Here is a 12449-nt window from a genome sequence, read left to right on the forward strand (position 1 = left end):
GAAATCACATGACTGGTGACGTCAGGCGAAGACGTCGCCATCTTCATCGAAAGGAAAACATCGTCACACCTTCTCGTTGGAATAGGATTATTGCGCAATTTAATCACTTGATAGCTTACATTATCCTCCTTTGATTGACTTAAAACAATAATCTGTATTTGCCTTATGTGAGGAAGTTATGGCAGGCACATCTACTGGAGGTGGTCGCAGTCACAACTTTAAGGTGGTTCTACTGGGAGAGGGATGTGTTGGGAAGACGTCGTTGGTTCTGCGATATGTTGAAAATAAATTCAATGACAAACACATAACCACGCTACAGGTGAGAGCTGTGAAAGTGTGTAATTTTTCCGAAATAATGTTACAGTGCCACTTTTTCTTCTGTTCATTTCAAACAGAAAGAATTGGATTAATTCGACCGTTTTTGCCAGATCATGATGTCATCGAGTACCGACGTAACTGTTTTGCAGATTTGGCACTGTGACAACTGAATACTCAAGATCATTATCAGTAGTTTACAGCATGCTCGTGAAATGCGCAAAACGTGAAAGGGCCCTCAGCTCTGCTGTATTTAGATCAACATACATACCTTCGATCTTTTTAAACTTTGTCATTTTATATTTTGTGCCACTTGTAAGGCTAGTACACATTTTGAGAAGAAAGTCTGGAGACTAAATACATATATGCTGGTTTGGGCAACTGACAGTCAGCACCCTATATTTTCATAGTCCAAAATGGCTCTGGCAGATAGGTTTGGCAAAATTTTATTCAGCCCGCAGCTTGCTGTCATGATGTTTTGAGCATCATCAAGGAGTCTGCGCTCACGCAGCCTAGGAAATAACCAATCATTGTTGTGCTTGGGACAAATCGGGTTTTAAAATGAAGCGTGCTCTGACTGAGGATGGGACCATCCTTGGCTGAACCAAATTTTTCCCAAAGCTAACATCAGAGTAATCTTGGACTAATATTTTCGGAACTCCACTTTTGATATTTTTAGCAAGGTTTTCTTGCTGGTGACATGTTAATGATACTTCTTGCTCATGGACATCATCATGCTGTGTGCAATCACCAGTTACATGGTGGTGCTGTTTAATGGGTCAGTCATTTGATGAGAGCAACAATGAAGTACTAAATTGCTAAAGTGCTTCTGTCACACAACTTAAATAGTATTAAAATCATATATTGTCAGAGTCTTTGCCTTTTGATATGGATTTGTGCAATTTTATCGTGCACAAATATTGTACCACTTGTGTGGTAGGCTAGCTACAAGTACTTGTCCCAAATTGTCAGTCATTGCCATCAGTAAAGACAGTATATACTGTAATTCTTCGAACTTTTCGCATGTTTGCAAGGTGTTTATTCAAGCGTATTCTGAAGGCATTATTCTGTGTTGACTAATAAAATAACACTCTTTTTGGAGCCCTGAAACTGGACCATCCAAGTGATGTAGTTTTCTTTCCAAAATCAAATTAAAAATATGCATAAACTACACTGAAAGTTGCTCTTTCGTATGCGAAAAGATTGAGGAATTAGGGTATACATGCTTTGCATTTTAGTGACATAATTCCGTATTTCTAAGCGTCTTAGTTCAGTATTTGCAACCAGTTTTGTGTGTTCTCAGATTGAAAGTTTAATGCTATATATGCCAGAATGGAGTTTCAAATTTGATCTTAATACACGTAAATGTACGTGCATATTGTAATGCTTAACGTGCCAAATGTGGATTTGCCTGTACCATTTGGTGAGATTTGATAAAGTAATGTTTTCATAAATGCACCGATACAGCTGTAAATTGGAGATTTTTTTTTTTTTACTTGACCTTCACCAGTTCATAAATGGACCGTTAGGGATGTTTGGTAAAATTACCACTGGATGTAGTTGGGCTTGTTATCTGAAGTACTGATGTGTCTATAATTTTGTCATGTGCTGTAGAAGTAAATCTGCTACTTCAGTGTGTTGAGAAAATGTCCTGCTGTTAGATGTAATACATGTTATAAATAATGGAGTTGTTATCCATAAGAAACCTGTCTGTTCACCTATGTGGTACATGTAGTAATTATACTAATATTGTCTTTTGTAGGCTTCATTTTTGAATAAGCGGATAAATATTGGTGGAAAAAGAGTCAACATAGCCATATGGGTAAGCCTTACGTTATTGTTGCGGATGTATTGGGAGCGGGCCACGGTCAAGTGAGTTTAAGGTGCTTACCTTTCAGTTGCAAGGACAGGTGAGGTGTGGGTTCGTAACCAGCCTGGGACTGGGAATTAGAGGATTCCCTGATCTCACTGCTTGTGAGGCCTTTATGATAATAAGAGATAGATCACGCTCTTGGGACCATAAGCGCACCACTTGTCTGCCGCCAACACGACAGGTTCATCACACATATGAAAGTCTGATATTAACTCACCTAAGGTCGGTTTCTTCCACCCATGAAACTGACCACCATTGTGAGGTGAAAAATTCTTAACAGTGATGTTAAACAACAATAAAGTAAATTAAAGCTGTTATCCAACAGCAGGGCTTCTGGCATTCGCCATCGTCGCAAAGTTAGAACAATGTTTTGAAATGGCGATAATATTTGAAAAAAATGTTTTGTGAATGTTTTAGCAACAAATTTATTTACTTAAGAAAAAATACAAACATTATACAAAATCTACCATGAGAGTTTTCTGGGGCTCGGCAAAACAACAACAACACAGTTGTATGGTGGTTACTTACACAAATCTACAAATTGGGGTTCAGCATTTTTTGCAAGTTGACTTACATTAAATAACGCTAGAAATCATTTTTGTTAAATACTGAATGAGAATCATGGCATTTTGGGGGATGCCTTTCATATTGATCACAATGTATTAGGTCAAGGCCGTTAAGGAAGTATGGCTAAAGAAAAATAGTATTTGCTTCAAAATCTGGTGAGTGGCTGATGTGACTGGCTATAATGGTAAAAAACATGAAAAAAATGTAAAGAAATTAAACCCTACAATGCCAAGCATGATTTACAATTGGCCAAATACTGAAAACTAGAATAGAGATTAGGCGGCATTGATTTTCTGCTGATAGCCCAGGACAAAAGACAGAAATAATACATTGTCGCACAGTTGATGACAATGGTCAATTGCCGTCAATGGTTTCGTGCAGTGTAGCATGAAGCGCCCTTGTTATTTACGTAGGACGGTTTTGTAAAATTTTTGTTGGTTTTTTGGTCAAAACATGAAAACAACACAAAGTACACAAAGAATTCTTGCAGATTTCTAATTGTGACTTCAGCATCATATTACTTTTGAGTTTTGAATTAAGCAGTATCTTTCTGAAGGATTCTATCCAAATTCAGTAGTTTTTTCTAAAATGTCAATTGTGTTTCACATGTTTTCGCTTAAATTTGGGTAACTTGTTTGCTAGCCAATAAGCTTTATACTACTGAACCGCAACAATAGGGCTATTGCTACTTGTCAAATTACATCTGAATCTTTCTTTGTTTACTTTTATTTTATCAAAATAGCAAATTAATTTCTCTTAACTCTTTCTGGTAAATCAGATTGCTTTATGGCAGTATGACCTAGAAGTAACTGTATGCCCTTCAAGAAAAAAAAGGTTTGTAACAAAAGTATAATACTTGACCATATTCTTTTAATTTCCAGCTCATGTAAAATATAAGGAAATGTTATTGTGTAAAGTGTTTCGTGTATGATGTTAAGTGATTCAATAAATGATGGGTTGTTTTAGACACCTTTATTTCTTCCACTCAGGACACCGCAGGTCAGGAGAGGTTCCATGCATTAGGTCCTATTTACTACAGAGATAGCAATGGGGCTATTTTAGTTTACGATATCACAGATGAGGACTCCTTCCAAAAGGTTGGTCAGAAATATGGTCATTGAATTAATTGTTCCTGCCTTGAGAAAGGATCATCACTGTAGCTATTCTTTGTAATTGTCCAGACTTAATTAAATTTGAATCAAAAACAAAATTGCTAATCTATGAAATGATTATTTTTTTCTTACTCCCATTGTATATGTAGGTGTTACCTCGGGCAGTGGCGAAATTCATAACTGTGTAACTGTTTTATTAAAATGTTGGTCTTTGATGGCTCATTTGGGTAAAATGTCACTGACATCACAACCAATTGACCTTTGATCAGTGCAGTTGTATGCTCAAGTCCACCCATCCAATGTACCGTGGCATTAATTTAGAAGATTTGTTTAGTTAATTATCTGGTAATAGATTGATCCAACACATCTGACACATGTCCCACCACTTTGACCCCTTCTCATGACAGCATTACTTTTCATTCCATTCCTGGTGAAAGCAAGTGTGACGTCATTATATCACGGAAAGATTGAACATTTGTAACCAATGTGTGGAACATCCAGTGGATCTAGTTGCAACAGTACTGCTTATGATTGGTCATTTGCATGTTCTTGATTGACGTTTCAGAGAGGCCTGTTGGTTGAACTTTTCTTTGTGGAACCCAGTTTCCAACACCCATAAATGAGAATATACCTGGTAGGCAGTTTAGTAAGAATTAATATCTTAGAAACCAAAGCTTTCTATTTTTCCAGGGTCAATCCTGGATTGAGTTACACTTAAGACCTGAAAAAAACTAAGTTGTCTTGGCGTTCAGCATGAGGGGCATAGTGCAACAACTGGTTGACCTGTATCAGTATAATGGCTCGGGCAGGCGGCTAAGGCGTCTCAGTGAAGCAGCACTAGATAAAAGAACTGTGGAAATCTGTCCTTAAACAAGAAGACACGTTACATGCACTCTTAGGATTCCTTTGTCTTCATATGACTGAAAAATTGTTAAGTATGACGTTAAACACCAAGCACTCACTCACTCACTCACTCTTTTTCTACAGGTTAAAAATTGGGTCAAAGAATTAAAGAAAATGCTTGGAAACGACATTTGTTTGTGTATAGCTGGGAACAAAATAGACCTAGAAAAGGAACGTCATGTGTCAGTGGAGGAAGCTGAAGCGTGAGTAAATCCATGTGCATGAAATCTGCTCACTCCTCTTCGTCGTGTTGTCATGGAGATAGCATGTGGGGGGAATAATGCTGCATAGCTTGGAGATCTCACTAGTTTTGCTGTGTTCTGACTCTGCAGATTGTTTTAAATGTAACTCTTACATGGTCAGCTCTGTAATACTTACTGTCTTACTGTGAAGTGAAATGCCAAATCTCATTTTTCAGAAAGATACGAATGAAAAGATGGCATTAAACTTCCTAAAACATGTATGTTTTGGTCTTTATTCGTAAACAGGCTGAAGAATAAGAATTTTACAGAGTAACTTGATTAAACTCATGTTATGTTTATCAAAATACAGTATCGTTGTCCAGAAAAGTAGGTGTGATATTTAGTTTTATTTCTCTCATTTTCTAGATATGCAGCCTCTGTTGGAGCCAAACATATTCACACTTCAGCTAAGCTAAACAAAGGAATAGATGAGGTGTTTTTGGACCTCAGCAAAAGTAAGTTACTCTGTTACAACTTATTATTTTATTTTCTCCAACTTTTAGGTAACATTTTATCACATTTAATTTACATGGTGGCACATGCACTTTCCCCAGTGGAACCATTTCATGTACTGTTGTTTTTTTGTTTTGTTTTTTCTACAGTAGAGATGGTTCAAAGAAATTATTAACCTGTAATCTAATTAAGGTGTAAAACCTTATTTTTGCATGGAAGAGCTGTGTTCTGTGCTATTTGCATGTACATGTGATTTACTCACTGTTAAAAACAAACATATTAATGTTCGATTTTTTTCTTCCTTCAGGAATGCTCGAGAGATCAGCAGATGACATTTTATCTGGAGGAAACAAGAGCAAGTCAAACAGGAAAAGTGTTGTTGTTGTCGACGACGATCAGCCAGCACAGCAGAGCAGTGGAGGCTGCTGTTAATATGAACAGTGATAAGGAGTTATAAACTGTATTACAGAGATGTAAATGTATGTCCTGGGTGAAGGGTATCACACCCTGTTCACAGTGTGCTCTGATTCATCACCTGAGTGGCAGGGCTATGTATGGCAGTGCTGCCTATACCAGAGCACCAGTGGGTCCCAGGTTGGACTGTGGCCCAGATCTGGTTACATCTCCAAGTGAGAGTTTACTGAACCCAGTGATAAAATACTCTGTCGTGCCCCTGCCTACACCAGTACCATGATTCATAGTAATAATGCTTCTTTTCTTTTCCGTCGTTACCTGTATTTGTTTTGTTTTTCTTGAACACAGCAGTCTCTCCAAAACTTAGCATCACCAAAACACAATCAGCTAAATTTTTGGCAGTGGTGAATTATAGCTAAGTAAGTGACCCAGAATATTTGACAGGAAGATGAACATGATGTCCAATTTATTAACTGGTTTTTGTTAGAATTATAAGCCTATTAGAGTTGTAACCTGTTTAATATTAGTTCAGAGATGCTCATCCCTGCTGCCTGGCAAGCTTTGCCTGGCAAGTTTGTAACACAGAGAGTTGTCATCCCAGGGAGTGATGGTAGGGGATTTATTATTACTGCACAGAACCACATGCTTGTCTGTATAGGTCACCACACTGCCATTTGAGCTGGATATAAGTTACATGACTGATATGGTATTAGGAAGCCTGAAGTAAAGCCCTGTTTATCTGGAGAGTATATAGGTGTCTGATTACAAGACATTGAAGCACACATGTATGTGGATACATAGTGTTGAAATATTTTCTTGGTATCTGCTCTTACGAAAAGTGTTCTCAGATATCAGTGTTCTTGATGCAGAACTTCATGAGCTTGACATTGAGTGTGTAGCAGGGCATTGCTTTGCACATCTCTTGTGCTGACCATAATATAGCCATGAAGCTGTAAAGAATGCCAGAAACCATGCACACTGTTACAACATGTTACAACCATGTGTCCTGGCAGGTAGATTGAAGTTAAACCAGCAGCTGGGGGAAGATGTCGATTTCTGTGGGCACACAAAACAAATCCTTTTAGTTGATGAGAAAAATTTAAATCCAAATCTTTAATAACAGGTTTTCGCTGATCTTTTGGTAGATCCAGTCAAAAAATGTTACCTGCCTTGTTTCTTGAAATAACATGTAACAGTGTTGTTGCTGTCATAAACCAATGTTTGAATACAAGGTCCTCTGGTTAGACATGTTAGGTTGTAGTCACCGCCAGTGATAGATATGTACATAACATCTTAATTAAATGTACCACAATGCGGTTTCGACTTGCCAAGGGAACTGGAAATGCACCTTGTGTCAGACCAAAAATCCCAAACCCTTGACCATTGAGGTCGCTTGTTTGAATCCTTTGCAGGTTTGTCAGTTATGTGGCAAGAGTGGTGGTTCGGCCAGCGAACATTTTTTTTAGTACAGTGTTAAACACAAATGAAATATTTAAAGAAATATTTATACAGTAGTGAGCATACACATAACGGATACTACATTTTGGGGTTCTAAAGCATTTATGTACAGGAGGAAGCTGCATGGTGGAAGTGCAAAAATTTCAATTCTTAATATCCTTCATGGAAATGGTGGCTTGCTATTTTTGTATTCATCTCACTCATGCAATTTCCTGAAATAAATGTGATTTTAAAAAGCTCAATGTGTACAGTGCTAATGCACTTGTCCTCTGGTTGTAGTAGAAAGCTCAGAAATGCCATACCCTTGATAACAGGTTGGATTTGAGCAAGGAAATGCAATGTGAGGCAGTATATATGTTTTAGCTGACATAATGAAGAACGTTAGGGACTGGTTATTCTGCACTCTACACATCTGGTCACTTTTAACAAATTTTTTCTCTGCACAAGTTCTCATATGTTAGAGCACCAAGCTATCTTATTTAATGGCATTGTTCCTCACAATTTGGAGCAGTGTAGAAAGTTTATTTCAGTTTAAATTAGAATTTTAGAATTATACAGCTGTATATTCAAATGGTACGGGCATCTATTGGTAACATCTACTCCGCAGGAAATGACTGTAAATTACCTAAAATTTTGTCCTTCAGAAACTACACACATTTTAATGGTCTGAACAAGGGTATTGAGGTTTACTTGGAAGGTATAATGATGCTTTACAGGAAAAATATTGATTTCAGCACCAAAATAATAATGTAAAGGTTTTGCTATAACCAGTAAACACTGGATGAGTTGTACCAATCCATACATGGTGTTATCGACATAAGCTTTAAAGGGCAACTGCTCCCATCATCAGATATAATACACACCTATCATTATATCTGATGATGGGAGCAGCTGTTCTCAAAAGTCCATATCAATACCACCACATATAAAATTAATATTATTTTCCCTCCAAAAATGCATGATATGTGGCGAAGAATTATTTACAGTGGTTGTCTTTCATGTAAATCAGACAGTGTGTCTATCTGGTGGTTAGTTGTGTCCTGAAAACGAGCTGTTTTGGGTTTTAGTCTTAAATGTTAAGAAAAACCTAATCCTAACTCATAGAAAAGATATGAGTACAAATATGTTAATGAGGCTGCGGCTAATATTACAATTGCCTTGAGCATTTGACTGCTGACTTAATCACAGCCTGTACTTCATGCACAAATGTAATTCTGTTTTTATTTGTCTAGAAATGAGATGAAAATATTCATTACAATATACCGTAGATGTATAACCAAAAAGCTACTTGTTCAAAACTTCATAAATTTGATAAGCTAGCAAGCTTTACATAAATCATGTGATTAGTGCAGAAACCATGATAGCAACCTAAAACTGCTTGATGAACGGGATAGCAATCAGTGTTTGATTATTAGCCAATCAGAATTTGTCTTTGGCTTTACTGCAGAGTGAAGCTCATTGGCAGCAGTGTGCAAGGCATTGGGAAATAATCAAACTGCAAAAAGAAATATTTTAGTGTTTTCATTTTTCTCATGTAATGTCATCTAAAAAAAAGGAAAGGTCTTTTTATGACCCATTCCAAGACCCATTCTCGGATTCTCCATTTTGGAGAACTATTGATTTTGTATCAACCTGATGATAATACAGTAACTGTATAATGTGATGAATTTAGACCCTAAATGGCAAGTCTCCAAATCAAGGAGAATTGATTACAGTGGATAAGGATTGTAATACAGGCACTGTCAAGTGACAACATTTAGGTTACAACTGCAATATTTTGGAGAAAACAGAAAAAGTTTTGGGGAATTGCTAAAACACCTATTGGACAAAAAGTGGGCCTTATTGTCATAGCGAATTCAGTTTTTGGCTGTTCTTGTGCATCTTAAGTAGTACAACTTTTTGTGTTGGAATAATATTACGTTTTGTATGTCGATTTGGGGTCGCATTATTGAAACAGATGTGATCAAAATGTTGGTTTTGAGATGTGATTGTCATGGTGTTTGTTTGACATGAACAATACACCATTTAACCTATATCACATTGTAGAGCTATGAGGACTTCCTTTTTTGCAAAGCCTCAAAAAAGGGTGATATAGCTGCATCTGGTTTGGTGTAAAAAGTCATTGTTCAGTAGTCTATTATAATAGCTTACTACTACAAAATCATTTTATTCTTGTATTGTGCTCTTAACATCTAATATAGTCAGAATTTACCTTTTTCTGACCCTCCTGTACAGGTGTTGCATGTACATAAAAGGTCAGCCTGATTAGGTATACCTGAAAGGTGAAATGTGTGCCTCTGAGTAATTTATGTCATCAAGCTATTGTATACATTAGATGACAAATGGTTTTGTGTAATGTTAACTGAACTGTCATGCTAAGTCGTTCATGGTGTTTCATTCCCATGGAGGGTTTTTTTTTTTTCGTTTTTTGTAAAACTGCTGTATATATGTACATTGGAAAGCGGTATATATTTGTCAGATGATGATTAGTTAAGGCTGCATTTGTGTGAACATTTCAGGTTTTGAAATGACAAATTATACTTGATGTGATACAAAACCTATTCAGTGCTGAGTGTATTCGGTCCAGCAGTCAGACTTAATAAAAACATACCCATTTCACTAAACTATCTCTGGTTTGTTCTTTATTTCGATTGCTGATGACAGTGACAGTCATGACAGTGTCCCTCAAGGAAAGGTAATAATCCTTCCAAGTGGAAGTGTAACGGATTACCAGCTGGGGATTTGAATCAGTGATCTCCACGCATCACTAAAAGGAAAGTCCCCTGGGCTCTTATATATCAACCTGTTACATTCAACCCCAGTTTTTGCCAGTCACGTCCTTGTAACTACCCAGGGAAGGAGAGTCAAACACACACAGGGTTCACCAGAGCATCATGGCCTGCTTTGTAAGCCAGCCCAGCAAGCAGTCGCAGCACCAAATGCGATGGTGCTTACCAGCTGAGGATGTGAACCAGCGATCTCTGGGTTTTGAATCCATGCCTCCACCGCTAAACTAAAGAGAGATCTGATTTCAGCAAGTTCTAACCAAGTTAAAAATAAAAGAACTGAAATATACCTGATAAGGTGTAAACCTATAATGACAATCATACAGTCAGGCTTGGCTTTGGATGATTTTTTTCTTTCTTTCATTTTGCTTGGTACATGTATGACCGACTGGTCACTAATCTTCCCACCTTGATCTTACCACTGGTACAGCTGAAATTTCTTTGATGTAGAGTTCAGGCATAATTATTCACTTAATCTCCCCACCTTGACCTTACCAATGATACAGCTGAAATTTCTTTGTAGAGTTCAGGCGTAATCATTCACTTAATCTCCCCACCTTGATCTTACCAATGATACAGCTGAAATTTCTTTGATGTAGAGTTCAGGCGTAATCATTCACTTAATCTCCATTGATCTTACCAATGATACAGCTGAAATTTCTTTGATGTAGAGTTCAGGCCTAGTCATTCACTTAATCTCCTTCCACCTTGATCTTACCAATGATACAGCTGAAATTTCTTTGATGTAGAGTTCAGGCCTAGTCATTCACTTAATCTCTCCACCTTGATCTTACCAATGATACAGCTGAAATTTCTTTGATGTAGAGTTCAGGCCTAGTCATTCACTTAATCTCTCCACCTTGATCTTACCAATGATACAGCTGAAATTTCTTTGATGTAGAGTTCAGGCATAGTCATTCACTTAATCTCTCCACCTTGATCTTACCAATGATACAGCTGAAATTTCTTTGATGTAGAGCTCAGGAGTAATCATTCACTTAATCTCCACACCTTGATCTTACCAATGATACAGCTGAAATTTCTTTGATGTAGAGTTCAGGCATAGTCATTCACTTAATCTCCCCACCTTGACCTTACCAATGATACAGCTGAAATTTCTTTGATGTAGAGTTCAGGCATAGTCATTCACTTAATCTCTCCACCTTGATCTTACCAATGATACAGCTGAAATTTCTTTGATGTAGAGTTCAGGCGTAATCATTCACTTAATCTCCCCGCCTTGATCTTACCAATGATACAGCTGAAATTTCTTTGATGTAGAGGAGTTCAGGCATAGTCATTTCACTTAATCTCCCCACCTTGATCTTACCAATGATACAGCTGAAATTTCTTTGATGTAGAGCTCAGGCATAGTCATTCACTTAATCTCTCCACCTTGATCTTACCAATGATACAGCTGAAATTTCTTTGATGTAGAGTTCAGGCATAGTCATTCACTTAATCTCCCCACCTTGATCTTACCAATGATACAGCTGAAATTTCTTTGATGTAGAGTTCAGGCGTAATCATTCACTTAATCTCCCCGCCTTGATCTTACCAATGATACAGCTGAAATTTCTTTGATGTAGAGGAGTTCAGGCATAGTCATTTCACTTAATCTCCCCACCTTGATCTTACCAATGATACAGCTGAAATTTCTTTGATGTAGAGCTCAGGCATAGTCATTCACTTAATCTCTCCACCTTGATCTTACCAATGATACAGCTGAAATTTCTTTGATGTAGAGTTCAGGCGTAATCATTCACTTAATCTCCCCACCTTGATCTTACCAATGATACAGCTGAAATTTCTTTGATGTAGAGTTCAGGCATAGTCATTCACTTAATCTCCCCACCTTGATCTTACCAATGATACAGCTGAAATTTCTTTGATCTAGAGCTCAGGCATAGTCATTCACTTAATCTCTCCACCTTGATCTTACCAACGATACAGCTGAAATTTCTTTGATGTAGAGTTCAGGCGTAATCATTCACTTAATCTCCCCACCTTGATCTTACCAATGATACAGCTGAAATTTCTTTGATGTAGAGTTCAGGCGTAATCATTCACAATCTCCCCACCTTGATCTTACCAATGATACAGCTGAAATTTCTTTGATGTAGAGTTCAGGCATAGTCATTCCCTTATTCTCCCCACCTTGATCAACTATTATTGTACATGTACAAGTATATCCCTAGTTGAGAACATGATCATTACATGGTCACACCATACCGGAGAAGAGGAAGTAAAGTAAAGACAGACATGAACATAACATGTTTTACGATGTACACAAGAGAGAAAAACACAGGCATCAACAACAAAAGCT

General features: G+C 37.4%; 1 protein-coding gene across 1 annotated transcript; it reads left to right on the forward strand.

The window, feature by feature from the left end:
• Nucleotides 1-47: 47 nt before the first annotated feature.
• LOC135477522 (ras-related protein Rab-21-like) lies at nucleotides 48-9949 on the forward strand. The gene is made up of 6 exons (XM_064757661.1): nucleotides 48-319; nucleotides 2078-2137; nucleotides 3745-3852; nucleotides 4855-4973; nucleotides 5379-5467; nucleotides 5773-9949. Exons 1-6 carry the CDS (start codon nucleotides 179-181, stop codon nucleotides 5895-5897), a joined length of 642 nt encoding a protein of 213 aa, XP_064613731.1. The 5' UTR covers nucleotides 48-178; the 3' UTR covers nucleotides 5898-9949.
• Nucleotides 9950-12449: the final 2500 nt, after the last annotated feature.

This window comes from Liolophura sinensis, chromosome 1 (assembly GCF_032854445.1).
Source record: "Liolophura sinensis isolate JHLJ2023 chromosome 1, CUHK_Ljap_v2, whole genome shotgun sequence".
Taxonomy (NCBI): Eukaryota; Metazoa; Mollusca; class Polyplacophora; order Chitonida; family Chitonidae; genus Liolophura; species Liolophura sinensis.